Source organism: Molossus molossus, unplaced genomic scaffold (genome assembly GCF_014108415.1).
Source record: "Molossus molossus isolate mMolMol1 unplaced genomic scaffold, mMolMol1.p scaffold_m16_p_4, whole genome shotgun sequence".
Taxonomy (NCBI): domain Eukaryota; kingdom Metazoa; phylum Chordata; class Mammalia; order Chiroptera; family Molossidae; genus Molossus; species Molossus molossus.
This window is the reverse complement of record NW_023425377.1, coordinates 47,546,910-47,571,030: the sequence shown is the minus strand read 5'-3', so window position 1 is coordinate 47,571,030 and position 24,121 is coordinate 47,546,910. Positions and strand designations below refer to the sequence as shown.

Sequence of the window (24,121 nt, the reverse complement as noted above, 5' to 3'; positions counted from 1 at the left end):
CACTCCCTCCCACTCTTTCTGAAGATAGGTAGAAAAATATCCTCTGGTGAGGAAAAAAAGAGGAGCCTGGGCGGTTTGGTTCCACGATTAGAGCATTAGCCTGTGGACCAGAAGGGTGTCAGGTTCAGTTGCTAGTCAAGGGTATGTACCTGGGTTGCAGGTTCCATGCCCATCCCCGGTCAGGGTCATGGGGAAGGCAGCCAATGAATGTATCTCTCTTGAATCAGTGAGTGTGTGTGTGTCTCCCTCTTACCCTCAGGGTTGTGCGGAAGGCAGCCAATGAATGTATCTCTCTTGCATCAGTGTGTGTGTGTGTGTGTGTCTCCCTCTTACCCTAAGGGTCGTGGGGAAGGCAGCCAATGAATATATCTCTCTTGTATCAGTGTCTGTGTGTGTATGTGTGTGTGGTGCGAGAGCTTCATGGGGAAGGCAGGCAATGAATGTATCTCTCTTGTATCAGTGTGTGTGTGTGTGTGTGTGTGTGTGTGTGTGTCCCTCTGACCTTCCCTCCCTTCCACTAAAAAATCAATGGAAAAATATCATCAGGTGAGGATTAACAACAACAAAAAGTATAGAACATCCAAATTCTAGGTTACTTAGTTACCAAATAAATGCTTATTATTCCTTTTCCCCTAAGATATAAGAAGTATCTTCATTAAGAATCCCCACAGAATCTCAGAGATATTGAAACACCCATGTTCACATCAGCATTATTCACAATAGCCAAAAGATGTGCAATGACTGATGAATAAAGTAAATGCTGTATTACATATAATGGGATATCTTTAAAAAAGGAAGAAAATTCTGACACATGCTACAACACAAGTGAACTTTGAGGACTGTACAGTAATTAAGATAAACCAGTCACAAAAAGGTAAATACTACATGATTCAATTACATGAGATATCTAGAACACTAAAATTCAGAGGGAGAAAGTAAAATGGTGGTTGCCAAGGGCAAGGTAGAAGGAGAGTTAGGAAGATGTTTAATGGGTAGTTTCAGTTTTGCAAGATGGAAAGAGTTTTAGAGAATGGTTGCAAAAAATATGAACATACTTAACATTACTGAACTGCACAGTTACAGCTGGTTAGGATAGTAAATTATAAGCTATGAGTATTTTACCACAACTAAAACTAAAATATAACTAAATAAAGACTGGCCAGTGTGGCTCGGTGGATTGAGTGTAGTCCCACAGACTTAGAGGTCCTAGTTTGATTCCTAGTCAGGGAACATGCCCAGGTTTTGGGCTCAATCTCCAGTAGGGAACATGTAGGAAGCAGCCGATCAATATATCTCTTCCATATCAGTGTTTCTCTCTCTCTCTCTCTCTCCTTTCCTCTCTCTATAAAAATATACTTTTTTAAAAAAAGAAAAATAAAATTTTCTATTAGAAGTGGCAATGGTTGGAGGACAAGCTGCCAGGAAGGAGATAGGTGTGGTATAAAAGCACCACAAGAGATCCACGTAGTGTTGGAACCATTCAGAATCTTAACTGTGGTGGTAGGGATAGGAACCTGCACAGGTAATAAAAATGTAGAGAACTTAATGCACACACACAAATGAATACAAGTGAAACTGCGGACTTCTGGAATCTGTCCTTATAGAAATACAGAATTTTCTTTTGAAAACAAAAACTATGAAAGACACTGGGGAAACCTAAATTATATTGGTGGAATAAATCAACATCAAATCAGTATCTTGCTTGTGATATTAGATGCTTTGGCAAAACATCACCATTGCAAAAGCAGGCAAAATATATAAGGGATTCTTTTTAAAAATGTTTTTATAGAGCCCAACTGGTGTGGTTCAGTGGTTCAGCGTCGACCCATGCACCAAGAGGTTGCTGGTTTGATTCCTGGTCAGGGCACATGCCCAGGTTGTGGGCCAAATCCCGTGTGGGGAATGCAGGAGGCGGTCAGTCAATGTTCTCTCTCATTGATGTTTCTCTCTCTCTCTCCCTCTAGCTTCCTCTCTCTAAAATCAATAAAAAGGAAAAAAAAATGTTTTTATAGATTAGAGAGAGATAGAAACATCAATGTAAGAGGTAAAACATTAATCAGGCTACCACCTCATGACCCCCACTGATGTTTGAGCCTGCAACCCTGGCATGTGACCTGACTGGGAATGGAACCCAGGCCTTTCAGTCCGTGGGACTGCACTCAATCCACTGAGCCACACCAGCCAGGGTTTTTTGTTGTTTTCTTATCCTTACCCGAGGATATTTTGGGGAGATGGACATCTATGTGTGAGAGACACATCGACTGGTTGCCTCCCACACGTGCCCCAGAGGCCAGGGCTGGGGCTCGAACCTCCAACCCTTCAGTGCGTGGGCCAACACTCTAAACTCGAAGCCACACTGGCCAGGGCTCTCCATATTCTTAAAACTGCATGTGATCTCTTTTTACCTCAAAAATTTCAACTAAAAAAAAAAAATAAGGAATGGAGATGTACCTATATGCCCATATGACAAGATGTCCTTAAAACCAAGATATTAATACACATATCATGCCATTTGTTACCAAAAGACTAAAACACACACACACACACACACACACTTCTCACAGATATCAAGAATGGAAATGAGGGAGTAGATGAGGGATGATAGAAATAGAGACTTTTATTTTATTTATTTAGTTTTAAATATGTTTTTATTGATTTTGTTTTAGAGAGGGAGGAAGGTAGAGATAGAAACATCAATGAGAGAGAAATATCAACATCAATTGGCTGCCTCCTGCCCCCTACTAGGAATCAAACCCGCAACCCAGGCATGTGTCCTGACTGGGAATCACCTCTCAGTCCAGCTCAATCCACTTAGCCACATCGGCTAAGCAGAAATAGAGACTTTTATATTCCATTTTTAGGTTTGACCTTTTTTTTTTTTTTTTTACCATGAATATTTATTACTTTTCTAACTAAAAAAATTCATAATGATTTCCTGAAAAGGCCACATTTGTGATCATTTTAAAGTTTCAGAAACCACTGTACAATAAAAATCAAACCCTGAAAACCAGGTGAAAATGAAACATCTATATCCATGACAAGACAAGCAACAAAAAGCAACAATGTAATAAAGTTAAACCACTTAAGAGTTAGGGTACAAAAGGTACTGATCCTATTGCACAAATTAAATTTTCCTGATTACCAAACAAAAATAAATCAAATTCCTGAATATTAAACAAAAATAGAAACTGTCAACAGTAGTTAATGTCCTTATCAATTAAATAGAAAAAGCATTTGGAAAGAATAGAGACAAAAGCAAAAATGCAAAGATGTTTCTCAAAATTCACAGGTAACTCTTTTAAACTTCATTTGACTCTTGGAATATAATAGGCACACTTTCTGAGCACCTACTTCTGAACTAGCTGCTTCAAATAAAGTATCTCTTGCACCCTCTCAAACAACCCTGCAAGTAAAATACTAGCCCTAATTTAGAGATGAGGTACTGGGTCTCAGAGATTAAAAGGAATTCCCCAACACACTCAGAGATTGGTCCAACATAAAGCCATAATTTAATATCCTTACTTATGGGATTGAAAGTGAGAAGGAAGAGAAAAATAAATGCTTGAGAAATGTTAGGAAGCTCAAATTCAAAGGCCTTAGAAATTGAGTTCATGAGGAAATGAAGACAAAAAAATCTCTTAAGTTTTAAAAGTTGATACATTGAGAACTTCCAGTCGAGATGGTGGCATAGGTAAACGCAGTACTCACCTCCTCCCACAACCACATCAAAATTACAACTAAACTACAGAAAAACAATCATTGAAAAACAATCATTCAGAACCATCTGAAATCCAACTGAATGTAAATCCTACAACTACCAAATTAAAGAAGCCACATGGAGACTGGCAGGAAGGGTTGAGGAGCAGAAAGGCTGGTCCCACACCTACATATGGCAGACAAATATCAGGAGGAATACCTCGGCTGGGAAGGTCCTCCCTGATGAGCAAGGGGTCCCCACCCCACACCAGAACCCCCAACTCAGGGTTCCAGCGCCAGGAGAAGTCCCTATAACTTTTGGCTATAAAAATGATCATAGCCCTGGCCGGTTTGGCTCAGCGGTTAGAGCATCGGCCTGCAGTCCAGAGTCCTGGGTTCAGTTCCCGCTAAGGGCACGTACTTTGGTTGCAGTTTGTCCCCCGCCCTGGTTGGGTCGTGTGGGTGGCAGCCACTCGATGTGTCTGTGTCCCTTTCACGTCGATGTCTCTCTCTCTCTCTCCCCCTCCCACTCTATCTGAACAAAATATGAAAAAATGTCCTTGGGTGAGGATTAAAAAAAAAAAAAATGATCATGGACTGAGGCTGAGGGACTCTGAGGCTGCTACAGTCCCAGGCAGCTCCTCTGAAAGGGCCCAAACAAGTACTGACTGGGACTGGTTCCCTCTGAGCTTGAAGGTGGGGGAGCAGCTTGAAAGGCACCAGAGACAAATGGGGAAGAATTGAGTTGTTTCGTATCATAGTGAAAGCTGGAGAGGCAACTTTCTCCCAGACTGATGTACTGGCATCCTGGCAGAGGTTGGTGTTCCTTTGGTGAGCCCTTCTCATACAAGGCTAATAGACCTGGCGCCATATCTGTGATTCCAGTAATCAGGCTCACACTGTTTTCCCAGCCCTGGTGATTCCGGGAGGCCCTGCCCCACCCAACTTTCAGGCCCACCCAAACTGTTTCCAGTGGTTTTACCATAGAATTGGCCTGTTTTGGCTCCTGCTTCATATTTTCCTAAACTTTCTCAAACAAATAGCATTGGCCTCAGCGGGCCCTGTAACTCTAAGTGGCCGCAGGCCTGGCACTAGGAAGCAACCAGCCTTGGTTCACAGCTTGGCTTTGCCTGCGCACCTCCAAGCCCAACACAAGCAGCCATCTGCAGAGCATTTTGTAGCTTATGTCTGGTGGCCCTGGGTAGGACACAGACAGAGGCTGACCTTGCCCCAGAGCCAGCATACCCAGGGGACAGCTTCAGACTGTGTCAAACCAACACCACCCAACCACCTCCACAAGTGTCACATTCAAGAAACTCCCAATCAGAACACAGAATCCAAAAAAATGAGGATAATGTAAGGAGCCTCTGGGACAACTTCAAGCGTACCAACATTCACAACATGGGGGTGCCGTCAAGGAGTGGATTTCACTGGTACCAGAGCCCAACTGACATAAGTCTTGCTCTGTGTGGTGGGCCCTGCAAGCTGGGTAGTCAGAGGTCAGTGGGCACAGCCAGTCCTTTCAGTTGATCAGCCTGAGTAAATCCCTCCCATTTAAGTGCCAACAGAAATCAAGATTCAATTACAACAGAAGGGTGGAAAGTCCACAAGATGGGTGCACCTCGAGGGCCCAGTAGGGGTGACCAGGGAAGCTATGCCACTGGACCCTACAGGACACCTACTACAACAGGCCACCCTAGCAAGCCTAGGAGACACAGCAACTCTACCTAATACATAGAAACAAACACAGGGAGGCAGCCATAATGAGGAGACAAAGAAACATGTCCCAAACGAAAGAATAGAACAAAACCCTAGTAAAAGAACTAAATGAAATGGAGATAAGCAATCTAACAGATGCAGAGTTTAAAACACTGGTTATAAGGATGCTCAATGAACTTAGTAAGAATTTGAAGGTACTTAGTGAGAACTTCGAGGAATTTAGTGAGAATCCCAAGAGCACATAAAAGGACCAGTCAGGCCCTGGCCTGTTTGGCTCAGCAGTTAGAGCATCGGCCTACGGTCCAGAGAGACCTGGGTTTGGTTCCCGCTAAGGGCGCGTACCTCGGTTGCAGTATGTCCCCAACCCTGGTTGGTCGTGCAGGTGGCAGCCACTCGATGTGTCCCCTTCACATCAATGTTTCTCCCCCCCCCCCAACTCCATCTGAACAAAAAATGGAAAAATGTCCTCGGGTGAGGATAAATGAATAAATAAATAAAAGGACCAGTCAGAAATGAAGGATGCACTAACTGAAGTAAGAAATAATTTACAGGGAATCAATAGTAGAGAAGGTAAAGCTAAGACGCAAACCATTAATTTGGAATATAAGGAAGCAAAAAACACCTGATCAGAACAGCAAAAAGAAAAAAGCATCCATAAAAATGAGGACAGTGTAAGGAGCCTCTGGGACAACTTTAAGCGTACCAACATTCGCATCATGGGGGTGCCAAAGGAGAAGAAAGAGAGCAAGAAATTGAAAACCTATTTGAAAAAAATGACAGAAAACTTCCCTAACTTGGTGAAGGAAACAGACATACAAGTCCAGGAAGCACAGAGGGTTCAAACAAGAGGAACTCAAAGAGGTCCACAGCAAGCCATATCATCATCAAAGTGCAAAAGGTTGAAGACAAAGAGAGAATCTTAAAAGCAGCAAAAGAAAACTAGTTTGTTATCTACAAAGGAGCTCCCATAAGACTGTCAGCTGATTTCTCAAAAGAAACTTTGCAGGTCAGAAAGGAGTGGCAAGAGATACTCAAGATGATGAAAAGCAGCCACCTACAACCAAGATTACTCTATCCTGCAAAACTATCATTAAGAATCGATGGCCATATAAAGTTTCCCAGACAAGAAATAGCTAAAGGAATTCATCACCACCAAACCAGTACTATGTGAAATGTTGAAGGGTCTTCTTAAAGGAGAACAACAACAAAAATATGAACAATAAAATGGCAGTAAATACATATCTATCAAGAATTGAATCTACAAACAAAATGAGCAAGCAGAATAGAAACAGACTCACAGATACAAAGAACTTTTTGTTGCTTGCCAGATGGAAGGGGGGATGGGTGAAAAAAGTGAAGGAATTAAGAAGTACAAATTGGTTGTTAGACTGATGAACCTCAAAGGGAAGGGGGAGGGAGGGCAGGAAGAGACGAACCAAAGCACTTACATGCATATATGCATAACCAATGGACCCAGAAATAGTGTAGGGAAGGCAGAAGGGGCGAGGAAGGAAGGAGTCGGGGGTCAATGGGGGATAAAAGAGGGACATCTGTAATACATTCAACAATAAGGTTTAAAAAGAAAAAAGAATGGCCCTGGCCTGTTTGGCTCAGCGGTTAGAGCGTTGGCCTGCAGTCCAGAGAGACCTGGGTTAATTTCCCACTAAGGGCATGTACCTCAGTTGCAGTTTGTCCCCGGCCCTGGTTGGGTCGTGCTGGTGGCAACCACTTGATGTGTCCCTTTCGCGTCGATGTTTCTCTCTCTCTCTCTCTCCCTCTTTCTCCCTCCCACTCTATCTGAACAAACAAAAAAATGTTCTCAGGTGAGGATAAAAAAAAAAAAAAAGAAAAAAGAATTAAGATACAAATGAATGAATCTCCATATTTCAAACTGAGGCTTAGAGAGGATAAGTGACTGGATAACATAGCTAGAAAATGAATTACTCAGGAAGATGACAGGGATAGTTCAGGATTCCACCATTCTTTCTACAGAAATCACCTGGAAAACTTTCAAAATACAGATGCCACGTATCAGGCCAGACACCAGTCACCAGATTCTCTGAGCAGGATGTACAAACAGTGTCAGGAGAGGTGAGAACCCCTCTTAACTGTGCCACATAACCCCACCCCACCCCCATCACACCCACGCCTGAATACAGAAACACAGGTGCTGGCACCACAGACACTAAAGTCTTGTGCCCATATTACTAGAATCCTAGATTTCTGTTCAGGAAGAGGAGCACTGAGGAAGTGGAACTAGCAGACAAGTGTTGTAGAAGAAAAGGGAAAATCAAACCATGCTTGCCAGGGGAGCAGCGTCTGTCCACTCACCCTTTGCAGGGGAGTCTGGAATATTGTGAGACAAGAGGAAATAAGCCAGGCTACTATAGAGTTGCTGATATAAGATATAGACACATCAAGACAGATACAAATTTGCCCACAAATTACAAAAAGAATGGCTGCCATTTATTCCAGCGGAGATAACTCGATACCCTCTCAACCTATTACCTTTTTGAAAAGGCACATAATTTGCCCAGCCAGTGTGGCTCAGTGGTTGAGCATTGACCCACGCACCAAAAGGTTGCCAATTTGATTCCCGGACAGGGCACAGGCCCAGGTTGTGGGCCTGATCCCCAGTGGGGGGCATGCAGGAGGCGGCCTATCGATGTTCTCTCTCATTGATGTTTTTCTCTCTCTCTCCCCCCCCTTCCTCTCTCTCTCAAATCAATAAAGAAAAATATTTTTTAAAAAAGGGCACATAATTTTAATGTGCCAGTGATAATTCAAAACTCATCTTTACTTTTTTTTTTTTCCCTCACCCGAGGACATTTTTTCACTTTTTGTTCAGATAGAGTGGGAGGGAGAGAGGAAGAGACAGAGAGAAAGAGAAACACCGACATGAAAGGGACACATCTAGTGGTCGCCACTCGCACAACCCAACCAGGGCCGGGGACAAACTGCAACCGAGGTACGTGCCCTTAGCGGGAACCGAACATGGGTCTCTCTGGACTGCAGGCCGACGCTCTAACCGCTGAGCCAAACCGGCCAGGGCTCATCTTTACTTTTTAACTCTTGCCACACATCCTTGAAAATGGCATTCTGTGCTTTCAGAATAGTGGAAGAATCTTATTTAGAAAGATGGAAAAAAATCTGTAAGTATAGATTATATCTCCAAATGTATACTTACTTTTCCACTGGGTACAACAGAGGCTTTTTAGTTTGTATGTTTTGCCACCAGACTTTAATAAGACATTCAATAATTCTTGGTGAACCAACCCAAATCCCAAATCACTATTTACTGAACCTTGTTCTGCTGTTATTGATTACATATGAATTCCCAAGCCATAAATAATTTTATTTCTCTCATTTTCTTTCTACCTACTGTTCCTTTTACCCTGATCTTCTATGTGCCACATACTGTGTGTTATGGGCAAACCATTTAATTGAAGAGGTAGTGCTTTGTTTCTTATTGGCCTGCTAAAATCACCATCTCTCTGATTCTATTGTTTGTTCTGGTCCTCCAGTTTCCTTCACCCTAAAGCCAATTGCTTGTACTGAGATAAGACCTCAAAATCAATTCAATTGCACTGCTGCATGATCTTTTCATTATTTCAGGGTTGTCTTTTCAGATGCTCAGTTTTATTTCTATGTTGTTGAGAAGTCTGAAAGCTCCCAATTCTAATAAGCATTAAAATTCTCAGGAGTAAATCTCTTCCCATCAGCTATTTCTGTATTCTTAGAGTTCATTTCCCCTTTAATCTTAGGGCCTCATTAGTCACTTTGATACTGGAATAAAGTATCAAAGTAATGGAAAGAATGGAAGCTCATACTCTGAAAACACTGACATATCCTCAGTCATCATGACTACAATATGGCAATCGCTGTTACTGAATTTTGTCCAAAAATTTAGTATAAAAGATAAAGTTAGCCCTGGTTGGTTTGGCTCAGCGGTTAGAGCGTCGGCCTGCGGTCCTGAGAGACCCGGGTTCGGTTCCCGCTAAGGGCACGTACCTCGGTTGCAGTTTGTCCCTGGCCCTGGTCGGTTGTGCGGGTGGCAGCCACTCGATGTGTTCCTTTCACATCGATGTTTCTCTCTCTCTCTGTGTTCCTCTCTCTCCCTCTCACTCTACCTGAACAAAAAAAAATGGAAAAATGTCCTCGGGTGAGGATAAAAAAATAAAAAAGATAAAGTTATTTTTCTTAGGTGCACCAAGCTGATATCTTTTGTTCCATAAATATACATGTAAAATATTCAAGTCAGGAAGAAACCATCAATAATCACATTAGTGCTTGTGAGAAAAATTAAAGGAAAACAATGAATATTTGTTTGCGTATATGTTGCACGTATTTTAGAAAAGAGAAAGAGATGCCCTGGCCGGTTTGGCTCAGTGGTTGGAGCGTCGGCCTGTGGACTAGAGTCCCGGGTTTGGTTCCTGCTAGGGGCACATACCAAAAAAAAGAAAAGAGAGAGAGACAGAGACAGAGAGGGAGAAAGTATGAAAGTCTATGTTAGAGCAACTTACAAAGTCTATTTCATTTAAAGAAACAGAACATTAGAATTTCAGCAATATATACAGCACCTAATGTGGGACCTTTGGGATAGATGCGTTAGAAGCACTAAGAGATTATCTCTGACATTGAAAATGCCTGGTCTCTTGTCCTTGCCTTTTAGTCCTTCTTTCTTCAAAGCTTGCCTCTAGAAGGACTCACTGCAGTGATATGCTTAGAGCTCCATTTGCAGACTTTCTTATAGGTTCATAAATGGAGACTAGAAGGAGGAGGGAAAGAAAGAAAATGCAGTAACTGAATAAAAATGTAAATAAAGATTTGCCTAAAATTACTTGTCCAAGAAATAATTCTCCCTCTCCCTTAAGCTAGTACTTTGATAAGCTCAGTACAGTGACCTTGATTTGGAGCGTGACCTTGAAAATGCTCTCCAGATTAAAGATGTATTAAATTTGTTTAAATAAAAATAAAATGGTAATAAATACATTCTAACAACAATTGAATCTACAAACAAAATGAACAAGCAGAACAGAAACAGAGTCATACATACAGAGAACTTTTTGTAGGTTGCTAGATGAGACGGGGCTTGAGGGATAGGTGAAAAAGGTAAAGGAATTAAGAAATACAAATTGGGCCCTGGCCGGTTTAGCTCAGCAGTTAGTGTCGGCCTGTGGTCCTGAGAGACCAGGGTTCGGTTCCTGCTAGGGGCACGTACCTTGGTTGCAGTTTGTCCCTGGCCCTGGTTAGGTCGTGTGGGTGGCAGCCACTCAATGTGTCCCTTTCACATCGATGTTTCTCTCTCTTCCTTTCTCTCCCTTCTCTCCCTCCAACTCTATCTGAACAAAAAATGAAAAAATGTTCTCGGGTGAGGATAAAAAAAACAATAGCCCTGGCCAGTTTGGCTCAGCGGTTAGCGCGTCAGCCTGCGGTTCAGAGAGACCCGGGTTCGGTTCACACTAAGGGCATGTACCTCAGTTGCAGTTTGTCTGCAGTCCTGGTTGGGTCACGCGGGTGGCAACCACTCAATGTGTCCCTTTCACATCGATGTTTCTCTCTCTCCCTCCCACTCTATCTGAACAAAAAATGAAAAAATGTTCTCGGGTGAGGATAAAAAAAACAAAACAAGACATACAAATTGGTTGTTAGACTGAGGAACCTCAAAGGAAAGGGAGAGAGTGGGGACAGGAAGAGATAAACCAAAGAACTTATGCATATTTGCATAACCAATGGACACAGACAATAGTGTGGGAAAGGGGGGGGAGGGAGGAGATCAATGGGGGAAAAATGGGGGACATATGTAATACATTCAACATTAAAGATAAGTTTTTAAAAAATTAAAATATTTGGTACATTGAGGATAAGAGCTGAGATTCCACTCATCTTCCTAACCTAAAACTTACTTCCCTCTCATACTTGTATTTCTGTAATAGCACCATTCATTCTTTTACTCAATAAATATTTGAGTGTCTAATACAAAGAAGCCACCATGCTACACACTGTTAAGACGCAAAGATGAATCAAACCAGGAAGATAAAGGCATGATCGAGGGGACAGTGTATAGGCAAGGCAGCACTAACATTCAGTTTGGCTTCACGCAGTATGCCCTGGGTATAGCATGAGATTTGGAATGATCAGGATGGGGGTCCTGTCAAAGATGACATTGAGTTTCAGTTTTATTTGGTAGGCAAATGGGGAGAGAAGTAAGGTACTGAAGATAAATCTTTAACCAGAGACCTAGTATTTCTCATTTCAGAGGTCAAAGGTGACTATGTATAATAAAGACAGACTGCAGAGATAAACTATAAATATGCCTAGTAGAATGAGAATGAAGAAATAAAGAGACTGGCCCTAGCCAGTTTGGCTCAGCGGTTAGAGCATTGGTCTGGACCAGAGAGTCACCGGTTCGGTTCCCGCTAAGGGCGTGTACCTCAGTTACTGTTGGTCCCCGGCCCCAGCTGGGGTCATGCGGATGGCAACCAGTCAATGTGTCTCTCTCACATCGATGTTTCTCTCTCTCTCCCTCCTGCTCTATCTGAAGATAAATGTAAAACTGTCCTTGGGTGAGGATAAAAAATAAATAAAATAAAATAAAAATAAAAAGACTAAAGGAATATGTATAATTTATAAATAAAATACAAATGCAACTCTATAGTATGGCATACAAAGCCTATCTTTATACTTGATCTCCTGACAACGCACTCCTCCCAGATTCCTATCCAAGAATTTCTTGACACTTGCATATACTATTCCCTGTTACACATGGGCATGCCTCTGCTCAAATTACATATTACCCTCTGTGAAGTTCTTCCTGATTACTCTAAGAATACCTTCCTGCACTGGACGGTTTAGCACAATGGTTAGAGCATAGGCCTGCGGACCAGAGTTGCAGGTTTGATTCTGGTCAAGGGCACGTACCTGTTTCGTTGGTCCCCAGCTCCAGTCGGGGTCCTACGAGAGGCAACCAATCGCTGTGTCTCTCTCATGTTGATGTCTCCTCTCCCTCCCACTCTATCTCTCTTCCTCCCTCCCACTCCATCTCTCTCCCTCCCTCCCACTCTATCTGAAGATAAAATAGAAAAATATCCTCGGGTGAGGATTAAAAAAAAACACCACCTTCCTCCACACTCCCATTGTACTGCATCTATGACCACTAAGTATTCTGTATTGCCATTGTATACTTCTCTTCCCCACATAAAGTTCCTTAAAAACACAGACTAAGTCTTTCCTTTCTTTTATACGAGCAATGCCTACCAAGGTGGAGGCACTCAAATGTGTTTTGATCATCTAATGAATAAGTGACTCCAAGGCTGGAGGATGATGCCATCATTAACACAGAAAAAAATACATGTTTGACAATAAAAAAGCAGCTTGGTTGGCAATTAGATTTCTTGGTCTGAAGCTCAGAAGTCAAGTCGAGAGTTTTCACAACACAGTAGCAGCAAAGTGAAATCAATGAAAAGTGGATGACACTGCAGAGAATTAAGGAAGACAAGAGCAAGCAGTTAAAAAAGAACTGGTTAGAGTGGTGGTGAAAATGCTGCAAATCTAGTAGGATAAGTATGTATCATTTGTGACTTATGAAAAAACAGCTTCAGTACAGTGGAGGATACAGAAGCCAATCCAGAGAGTTTTAAGGACAGGTAACTAAAGTAGAAAACTCTTCCAAGAAATTCACCATTAATGGGGAAAGATAATTAGAGGGTTACAGGACAGAAGGTTCCTTTAGAATAGGATGGAGCCTGCCTGGTGTGTCTCAGTGGTTGAGCATCGACACATACACAAAGAATAGGGTGGTATCCTGTTTTTAGGCATAAAAAGTGATGTAGTGGAGACAGAGAAAACAAAGATCCCAGAGGGAAAGAGTAATGAATAAAACAAAGTCCTCCAGCAAGGAGAGTCAGAGAGAGAGCAGAACCTGAGAAGTGTGGAGATAGGTTTCATTTTCTTCTCAGAGAGAAGGGAGGGAATAGAAAATTGCTAGGATAATTAAGAGAGAACCCTAAGGAATCTTTTTTGGCTCAGGCACCAACATGACAAGTCTTGGACATCATCTGCACCCATACCTCTCCTTCATTCCTTAAATCCAGGCTAACCTTTTTTACCAATGTAGGCAATCCCAAAAGGGCTGTCAATTTCCCCCTTTGAAATAATCTTAGTGGATTTATGCATTCTTTCTATTACTGACTCTGCTCAAGTCTTAAGTTTTAACTACTATTGTGGTCATGGTTAAGTTAGCTGAGTTGGTTAGAGCATTGTCCTGATATGCCAAGGTTGCAGGTTTGATTGCCAGACAAGGCATAAAAAAGAATCAACCGCCCTGGCCGGTTTGGCTCAGCGGTTAGAGCGTCGGCCTGCGGTCCTGAGAGACCCGGGTTCGGTTCCCGCTAAGGGCATGTACCTCGGTTGCAGTTTGTCCCCGGCCCTGATCGGCTGTGCGGGTGGCAGCCACTCGATGTGTTCCTTTCACATCGATGTTTCTCTCTCTCTCTCTCTCTGCTCCAATCTCTCCCTCTCACTCTACCTGAACAAAAAAATGGGAAAATGTCCTAGGGTGAGGATAAATAAAAAAAAAACGTGTTGCTTTAAAAAAAAGAAGAAGAATCAACCAGTGAATGTATGAAAAAAATGGAACAGATCAATGACTGTCTCTGTCTGTCTGTCTGTCTCTAAAAATCAGTCAATCAATCAATAAAAAAATTGCCCAGCCGGTTTGGCTCAGTTGTGGAGCGTCAACCCATGTACCAAGAGGTCACCAGTTTGATTCCCGGTCAGGGCACATGCCTAGGTTATGGGCCAAATCCCCAGTGAGGGACATGCAGGAGGTAGCCAATCAATGTTCTCTCTCATCAATGTTTCTTTCTTTTTTTTTTAATCCTCACCCAAGGACACTTTTCCATTTTTTGTTCAGATAGAGTGGGAGGGAGAGAGAGAGAGAGAGAGAGAGAAACATCGACATGAAAGGGACACATCGAGTGGCTGCCACTCGCACAACCAACCAGGGCCGGGGACAAACTCCATCCGCAACTGAGGTACGCACCCCTAGCGGGAGCCGAACCCAGGTCTCTCTGGACTGCAGGCCAATGCTCTAACCGCTGAGCCAAACCAGCCAGGGCTATTGTTGTTGTTTTTAAAGAGTGAGGAAGGGAGAGGGAGAGAGAGATAGAAACATCAATGAGAGAGAACATCAACTGGCTGCCTCCTGCATGCCCTCCACTGGGGATTGGGCCCACAATCTGGGCAGGTGCTCTGACCGGGAATCGAACCAGCAACCTCTTGGTGCATGAGTTGATGCTCAGCCACTGAGCCACACCAGTTGGGCTCTCATCAATGTTTCTATCTCTCTCTCTCTAAAATCAATAAAGAAAAAAATAATAAAAAGTTTTAATTAATTACTATCATAATAGACTCCTACATCCTAACCTTGCCTCTATGATCCCCAGCCAGTTTTCCAAACACAGATTTCATAAACCTCAACTAAAATCCTTAGCTGGCTCCCAGCAGTGTGGATTTCTATGCCTTATTACCCAACTACCCCCAACCTACCCAACCAATATCCAATAAGTTCCTCCAAAAATACTACGCTCATTTAATTCACCACATCCAAGTACCCTTCTATACCAAACCCAACCAAGCCCAGATGAAGCCAATTCAGTTCCATTTCTTCCTTAAAGCTTTGACTGTTCTAGATTTGATATCTCTACGTTCATCTTCCTTAACCACTTAAACATCGATAGCACAAAACTTAGTACAGGGAGTGGTTTATGATTATTTTCTGTATTCCCAAGATTGATACAAGGCAAATATTGTTAAAACACCTATTTTTAAATGGCAAAAAAGAAGCCTCTTTTCAAACATCCATCCAACGGGCAATATAGTGTCTATCTCCACCTAATGAAGCAGTAACTAGTATTTCAGGGCAAATCAATTACAATGTAAAACTACAAACAAATATAGCAAAAAGATGATGTTTCTTAAAGTCGATGTAAATAATAAAGAAGAGTCTAGGCTGGGTAGCTCAGCTGGTTAGTGTGTCATCCTGATATGCCAAGGTTGGGGGGGTTCAATCCCCTGTCTGGGCACATACAGAGAATCAACCAATAATAAATAAGTAGAACAACAAATTGATGTTTCTCTCTTTCTATCTCTTTCTGTTTGTCCCCCTCTTCATCTCTCTAAAACAACTTAAAAATAATAATAGTAATAATTAATAAAGAATTTCTTTGCCTGGCCAGTATGACTCAGTTGATTGCAACACTGTCCTCTACACCAAAAGGTTGTGAGAGTGATTCCTGGTCAGGGCACAAACCTAGGTTGCATGTTCCATCCCCAGTCGGGATGTATACGAGACACAAGCCTATCAATGTTTCTCTCTCACATCAATGTTTCTCTTTCTCTCCCTATATCTAAAATCAACTCAAATAAAAGAACTACTCCAATTACAGGCAAAGAAAATATGATCTAGGTCAACCAGTAAACAAGTGACAAGGATGATAACAGGGCAGGAGGTTCAAAAGAGTGTTATGCCCCTGACTGGATGGCTCAGCTAACTGGAGCATCATCCTGGGCACCAAAAAGGTTGCAGGTTCGAAACCTAGCCAAAGCACATACCTAGGTTTCAGGTTCAATCCCATCCAGACATGGGAGACAACCAATCATTTCTCTTTCTCTTTCTAAAACCAATAAAACAGCCTGGCCATTGTGGCTCAGTGGTTGAGCGTCGGCCCATGCACCAAGAGGTCGCCAGTTCAATTCCCGGTGAGGACACATGCCCAGGTTGTGTGCCCAATCCCCAGTGTGGGGCAAGCAGGAGGCGGCCAGTAGATGTTCTCTCTTATCGATGTTTCTCTCTCTCTCCTTCCTCTCTCTCTAAAATCAATAAAAGAGTAAAAAGAGTAATAATTTATCATTCTGCCCTGGCCAGTTTGGCTCAGCAATTAGAGCATCTGCCCACAGACCAGAGAGTCCCGGGGTTTGGTTAACCTATGTCTTCTATGACATCTATTTTTTAATAAAAGGCTATGAAGACCCAATGAAAGAATAAAGACCAAAGCACTTAATAAACTAAAGAATTGCCTCTTTAAAAATGCAGCTCTAGGAACCAACCTTCCTTCAAGATTTTATCCAAGCCCTGTCCAGGAAGCTCAGTTGGTTAGAGCATCATCACCATATGTCAGGGTTGCGGGTTCAATCCCCCATCAGGACACATACAAGAATCAACCAATGAAAGCATAAATAAGTGGAACAACAAATCAATGTTTCTTCCCCTCCTTCCTCTCTCTAAAATCAATAATTAAATAAGTTATTTTAAAGATTTTATAGAAAAAAAAATATCCTCGCCCTGGCCGGTTTGGCTCAGCGGTTGGAGCGTCGGCCTGCGGTACAGAGAGACCCAGGTTCGGTTCCCGCTAAGGGCACGTACCTCGGTTGCAGTTTGTCCCCGGCCCTGGTTGGTCATGCGGGTGGCAGCCACTCGATGTGTCCCTTCGCATCGATGTTTCTCTCTCTCTCTCTTCCTCTCTCTCCCTCCCGCTCTATCTGAACAAAAAATGTCCTCGGGTGAAGATTAAAAAAAAAAAAAAAGATTTTGCCCTGGCCGGTTTGGCTCAGAGGTTAGAATGTCAGCCTGTGGTCCAGAGAGACCCGGGTTCGGTTCCCGCTAAGGGTGCATACCTCGGTTACGGTTTGTCCCCGGACCTGGTTGGTCATGCAGGTGGCAGCCACTCAATGTGGCCCTTTCATATCGATGTTTCTCTCTCTCTCTCTGTTCCTCTCTCTCCCTCCTACTCTACCTGAACAAAAAATGGAAAAATATCCTCAGGTGATTAAAAAAAAAAAGATTTTATCCAGCCCAGCCAATGCGGCTCAGTGGATTGAGCTTTGTCGTCCTATGGTGTTGAGAGGTCCTGGTTCAATTCCCAGTCAGGGCACAAGCCCAGTTTGTGGGCTCCATCTCCAGTAGGGGGTGTGCAGAAGGCAGCCAATCGATGTCTCTCTCACATTAATGTTTCCCTTCCTCTCTCTCTCTAACAAAAACAAACAAACAAAAAAAATCAGTAAAAATATTTTTTAAATAAATAAAAGATTTAATTCATCCTTGGTTGGTGTGTTCAGTGGTTAGAGCATTAGCCCACACATTGAAGGGTATCAGGTTCAATTCCAGGTCAAGAGCACATTACGTGGGTTGCAGGTTTGACACCCAGCCCTGTTCAGGGCACAAGCGGGAGGCAACCAGAGGGACATCTGTAATACTTTCAACAATGATGATAAATTTTTTTTAACAATCCTCAGGTGAGGATTAACAACAACAAAAAATACACACACACATTTTTTATCCAGCACCTACAATGTACAAAGTTGTTTATGTACACAGTATATGTACACTGGCAGGTATTAGAAAAGATCAACCCAATTAAATATAAAAGCACCAGGTCAGGATTATTATCTCTAATAACAATCACTTCACATCACTATATGCAAAAAAAAAACACAGACATGGATTTACAATCCTAATAACTACTCTTACTTTTACCAAGAGAATCTTATTCTATCACAATATTGCAGAGAGGATAAAAAAACAGACAGCGTTTCCTAAGGATTATCTAAAATTTCCAGTCCTGACCTCAGGACCTAACAGAGTAATTGCACTATACCAGCTGCACCAATGAATCAACTGTGAATAGTCCAAATAAATCAATAGTGTGTAGCTATACATAATTTTTCATTACACCTTTCCTAAGGTATACTGTTCAGCTAAATTTGCATTCTGAGATTGATTTCACCTTTTTTTTTAATCCTCACCCGAGGATATTTTTACATTTATCTTCAGATAGAGTGGGAGAAGAGAGACATTGAAGTGAGAGAGACATCAACTGGTTGCCTCCAGCACCACCCTGACCAAGGCCAAAGACTGAACCAAAACCAAGGTATGTGCCCTTGACTGGAATCGAACCCGTGACTCTGGTCCACAGGCTGATACTCTAACCACTTAGCAAACCAACCAGGGCTGACTTCACTTTTTAAAATCCTCAGTTAAAAAAATATCAAAGGCAATAGATTTCAACCACAACCCTGAATCAAAGGCCTCAAAGAAAATTAAACCCCTGGCTGGGTAGCCCAGCTGGTTAGAGAGTTGTCCCAAAACACCAAGGTTTCGGATTCATTCCCTGGTCAGGGCACATACAAGAATCAACCAATGAATGCATAAACAACAAATCATTGTTTTTCTCTCTATCTTTCTCCCCTCTCCTCCCCTTCCTTTCTCTCTCTAAAATCAATGAATTTAAAAAAAAAAGAATTAAGAAGCCTTTGAGCAATTTAGATTTTCTGCCTGTAAAGGTTCCTACATTTATACAAGTTTGCTAATTTCCATTTTAGATGCATAACACGTTGCCTATAGGCTCCAATATTTTTAACTGGTTTTAATAGAACCAATACTCCACTGGCATCTCTTTGATGAGAACCAAAGATGAGATTGCTACTTCAATTTGTATGCTTCTAGAGAAACATCTATCTCCATCATTAAATCTAGGTTTTTATGTAAATACAAAAGCAAAACTATACACAGGGCTGGGCAAAAGTATGTTTACAGTTGTTCATATAGAAAATAATAAACAACAAGAATAAACTGTGTTTTGGAACTCACAACTGTAAAACTACTTTTGCCCCACCCTCTATGTATGTATTTGTGTGTGTGTATGTATATACATATTTTTGTATATACACACACACACACACATATATAAATAAATGTCAATGTGAACCCAAGAAAAAGGATTTGTCTGAGCTGTCGACAGGTTGCCAACACAAAAATCCAGGACAATACAGACTCAAGATAACTTCCAAAACAAAATTTTTAAATCTATAACTGCCAAGCTAAGAAATCAAGAAGTACTAGAACATATTTGAGATACAAATCAATAGAAACAAAAGCGACACACCCACATTCTCCTTTTGTAACTTTAAAGAACAGCAGGACTACATGGTAAAGTGAATTACTTAATGCACTCAAAACAATCACCACACACCATAAAATTCCAGTTAAATCTTGACATAGTATTTCAGAGACATTTGTTAGGGGGACAGTTTGACTGATGTCCAAGAAGTCCAACTCATCTTAGCTACTTTCAATTTGTGCACAAAATGCACTTCAAACTGCAGCACCAGTCACCCCATTAACGAAGAATATAAGCCATGCCCTATGTGGAAACAGGACTCCAGGTAGTTAATTGGTTCACCTGTAACTCACAACACTAGCAAGCCAAAGCCCACTTAAAAAATAAAGCTAAATAAATGTACACCTCCATCTTGAAAAATTAAATCTGAACTAAATCAAATGCCCTTAAAAGTTTAACTGTTAGTCAGTCCTCAAAGGAGAGTTAATTGGGAAAATCTAAAAAGAACCAAACTCATACAACAGAGATAAATTTAAAAATCAAAGTAAAATTTCCCCAAAAAGCTTATCATTAGCAATTGCCTTTAGGCTGTGAACTGATAAGCAACCAAAAACCAATTAGTTATGTTTCCCTTTAAGTTGCCTGTATATATACATTAATGTATATATTTAATTTGTACCAAAAACTGCTTACAAATGGCAATTCCTGGGAAGTAGATGATGATGAAGTTCCAGGTAATTCTAGCATGTTTCCTAATGTACTGGTACTGGAGTCTGGATCATCCTGAAAAGATAAATTTATTGAGTTTAATTGCTCTTCTATGGTAATGTTTGTATCTCCTAGTGAAAAGGGGGCTGGGAGAAGGGCTGCTTTTTCATTGCTGCCGTCCACTTCATGTCTTTGCTTATTTTTCTGTGTTTCAGTTTGAGGAGCTAATGGCAAGAATGGCGATTTGACTGCACCGTGTCTACTCTCTGGTGTGCTGTCTTGTTCACTTCCCATGGCCACGTCTACACCATTCTCTGATTTAGGCTCATAATTGCAGGTGGCATTGGTCTGAGTTTCCTCAAAGATCTCCTCTATACTCTCATCCTCTGTGACTGGCTGTTCTGGGTCCATTTCAGAATCTATATCTGCATCGTCCACACAAGTAAAATTCTCAAAATGCAGAAAGCCATTCTTGACAGTCTTTGTTACTTTTACCTGGAGTTCAGGGGAGTTAATACAAGAGGGCTCCTGTTTCATAGCAAGTGCTGTTGGACCACCAGGACTCAAAGAAGTGCAAACAATTGGCGACTGAGCTCTTGAATCACTTTTTTCAGGGTCTTGAAAGGATTCTGATCCATCAGCAGACCCATTTAAATACTCTACATTGATCATGGAGGCCAAATCCTGTAGTCTCCGCAGTGGAATGTAACAAGATGGAGAATCTTGTCCATAAGCATTTTGGGATGTTCCACTGGCAGTCGATAACTGCATAGTACACACATTAAGTGGCTCAGAAAAATTGGATTGACCATTACCGAAAGGGCTGTCCTTGTCTTCAGGGGCATCTAAATTGGCTGGATTTGAAAAGGGCAGCAGACAATTTCTTCTAGGTAGTTCACAGGTCTGATCCATCCTGGGCAAGCATCAACCTAGAATCCAAAAACACAGTAATTAACCTGAGTTAACAGGTCATTCGACTCTTATCTTCAAAATGGCAGCCACTTCTCAAGGCCTAGTGGCCTCAACGTCTTTCTGCTGCACTTCCATGGGTAGAAAAGTTCCCCAGCTGACGATGGAAAAATGGCCTCGGTGAGCCTCCACAAACTCCATCTTCCCAGAGCTGGGCAGATATTGCCACATGGAAACAGCCTGTCCCTTTTTCCTGCACTGCAGACTAGTGGACAGTTGGGCTGAACTAAAATTAAAATCCCTTTGGCAGTAGAAATTCCCAAATCTCAAATAGGAATCGTCTTCCCCCTCCCTCGCTCAGGATCTAGCGGTCGGATTTCCCGAAGGGAGGGGGACATGGGGTTCGAGGGGGGGGTCCCAGACGCTGCACAAAAAGGTTACCCCCCCCCCCTTCCTGGCTCGCTTGGCTCAGCGGTCACAATAGCGATGTACCCTGCGCCCAGCCGGCGCCGGAGCCTTTGAAGCGGCAGTACCCACACCGCAGGCCAGTCGGCCGAAGCGGGTGCACCCCGAAGCTCGCCTTCCTGACTGCAGGCCAGCTCGGTCCACGGCCGCAGGTCCCAGAGGTTGGGACGCCGCAGGGGGAGAAACGGAGGCAGCCGGTGAAGCCAAGTCAGGGAAGCAGCGGCTGCTGCTATAGCTTGACAAACATGGCTGCTGCCGACGCCGACGCCGCCTGCCCGGGCCGCGCTCCTTCCCGCAGCCGCGGTAGCACCTCCTGGCCGAGCCGATCGCACTCATCAATATTCACCAGCAAGCAAAGTTTACTGCGGGAGGGCAGCGGAACCCGCGCCCCCCAGCCGGCTACCTGAGGGGAGGCAGAGGCCGAGGTGCGCGCGAGAGGCCGGCGGGGCACGGGCCGTGCCGGGAGGAAGTTCGCGGCAGCCCGGCGGGGTAGGCCTGAGCCCGGCTGGTAGTGATAGAGGGGGAGGGGGCCCGCGGCTGCAGCGCCGCCGGCCACCAACTCCCCGCCGCGCCCAGCCCTCCCCCGCGCCCCTCACCTCACCACCAACACCACCACCACCACCACCATCTTCCCCGCCTGGCCGCCTCCTCCCTCCTCCTCGCGCCTGCCCACCGCCCACCCCAGTACACTAGTTACCGTGCCCCGCGCCCCCTCCCGGGCCGGCTGGGGGGAGGGGGGTGACCCTCATTACACTGGGGCGCGAGCAGAGCGGTAGGGAGAGAGCGGAGCCGCTCGCCGCACCCCCCTCCCCCCGCGTCTCTCTTCAGGGGAGAAGGCAGCGAGCGCGACCTGCCCCGGCCTAGTCCGCCGCCACCTCCTCCTCACACCCCCACCGCGCGCGCCCCCGCGGCGGCGCGTGCGACAGAGCGCCTCGCGCCCGCCCGCGTGCGGCTAGGGCCCAGAGTGCGCGCGCACCCCTGCCCCCACCGCGCGCGCGCACCCTCGCCTCACTCTTCGGGGTTCAGGGCGGGTGAAGTCGGGCTCGCAAGCGCACCGTCCAATCAGCGGAGCCGCCGCTGCCGCCCCCTCCCCTCCTCCTGCGCGACCGCTCGCTGCCCGGGCCTACGGGCCGGCCCGGCTGCTCGGGCGGGGCCTGAGGCGGGCTCCCCAGGAGCCTCGCGCGCCTCCCCGGAGAGTCGGGCCTGCGGGCGTCGTGGGTGGTACTTCGGTCCCCTCACCTACCTCGGGGCGCTGAGCTGGCCCCAAGCTCTACACAGCTTCAACACCCTACCCATAACGAGCCCCAACCCCGGAGGCACCAGGCCAGGTTGAGGCCTGTCTGACAGCCCCGCCAGCCCTGCTCCGGCCCGCGTCAGTCCCGGCCTCCATCTTAGGTTATAGCCCGGGCTCCCCATCCACTGGGCACCTGCCCTCAGTCCGCTCGGCTGGGCCCGAGGCCAAAGCAACCCCCCCCTCCTTCCGCAGGGCTCACCTGGGGGCTAGGGCTGGGGTCTTCGAGGCCTCAGGCCCCGAGCAGGCGCGGCCGCAGGTGAACCCCGTGCCCGGCCGCACCCCAAACCCACACCACCACTACTACGGACCAAGCTGAGCAGGAAACAAAATGGAGGCAGCAGCTCGGGTCTGCCTCCCCGAGCCAAGCCTGAGCAGCCCCAGGGCTCCCTCCTGCCGCAGGCCCGACGCCCGCGAGGCAGGGGGCTGGCTCGTCCCGGGCGCCGCAAGCAGCCGCCGTAGTGCTACGCAGACAGGCCAGGGACTCGGCCCTGCGGGCCCCACAGCCCCTCAGCCACCACCCCTTCCCTTCCCCCTCCCCCCCACTCCTCTCCCTCCCCCTTGCCCTGCCTTGAGGGGTGAGCGGCTACCGGGAGCCGGGTCGGGTCGGGTTACCCGCCTGGGCACTGCTCGCCCAGCCGTGGCCTCGGCCGGGAGATACGGCCCGGCGACCCCCGCGCTGAGCCCACCCCTCGCAACCGGGCTGGGCAGCTGCCTGACAGCGCGCCCACACCTCGCGGTGCGGCCCCCGCCCAGTGAGGCCGAGTCCCCAGTTCGGGAACTGCCGGGACGAAGCTCCCTCGCCACCCCCAGGCCCAGGGGTCCTCGCTGCCTCGGGCGGGGCGAGGGGAGCGCTGGGGGAGGGGTCCACTAATCCTTGCACCGCCTCCCGCGCCTAGTCTAGGTTTGGGCCTGGCACGGGGACTCGGGCCGCGGGCGCGGACAGGCGTCGGTGGGTGCGTGCGCGCGGGACAGGGGACGCGGGCCCGGGTCCCGGAGGGGCCGCGCCTCTCCCCGCGGACGCTGCAGTTCTCAGAACCCAGGCAGATGGCCCTCTCGTGCCACCAGAGACGGGCTCAGGCCGCCTGCTCCCCGAAGGGCGCGCGTCTTGCTCTTGAGGGCCGGGCACCGGGACCCCGATGACTGCACTGACAGGGTGCACCGCCGGGCTGGCCCGGACAAGCCTGCTGGCCTGATCCCCGTCCTAGGGCGTTCTGCTTTCCGGCGCTCCGGACATGGAGGCCTGCACCCAGTGCTCGCGGCCTCGCAGCACTAGCCTAGTGCGGCCGCGGTGCGTTCAGTCGTCCAAAAAAAGCACAAGGGCAGGTCGGGGAACCCAAGCCTAGATTGACCTCGCAACTCCAGCTCCCCAGGTCCTTCACCCAACCCTGTCCGACCCCCTAGGCTTGTTCCCCACCAAAAAGCTCACCTAGGG

At 45.5% G+C, this 24,121-nt stretch overlaps 1 protein-coding gene across 13 annotated transcripts in view; it reads right to left on the bottom strand.

Moving 5' to 3' along the window:
* NSD1 (nuclear receptor binding SET domain protein 1) overlaps nucleotides 1-22,967 on the bottom strand; it is a 185,577-nt gene extending 162,610 nt beyond the window's left edge. For 3 of the 13 annotated variants that reach the window (XM_036239598.1, XM_036239599.1, XM_036239597.1), the window contains exons 1-2: nucleotides 20,837-20,850; nucleotides 20,007-20,096 (exon numbers count right to left, since the gene is read on the bottom strand). Coding sequence is in view for 9 of the 13 variants with exons in the window: in XM_036239591.1 (XP_036095484.1) it covers nucleotides 20,007-20,933 (927 nt within the window). In the remaining 4 variants the exon portion in view is untranslated. Of the gene's footprint in view, nucleotides 1-20,006; nucleotides 20,951-21,510; nucleotides 21,659-22,092; nucleotides 22,274-22,888 lie in introns of those variants that run through there. The other 10 variants (XM_036239602.1, XM_036239595.1, XM_036239603.1 and 7 more) reach the window with 9 other exon arrangements.
* Between the last annotated feature and the right edge of the window lie 1,154 nt (nucleotides 22,968-24,121).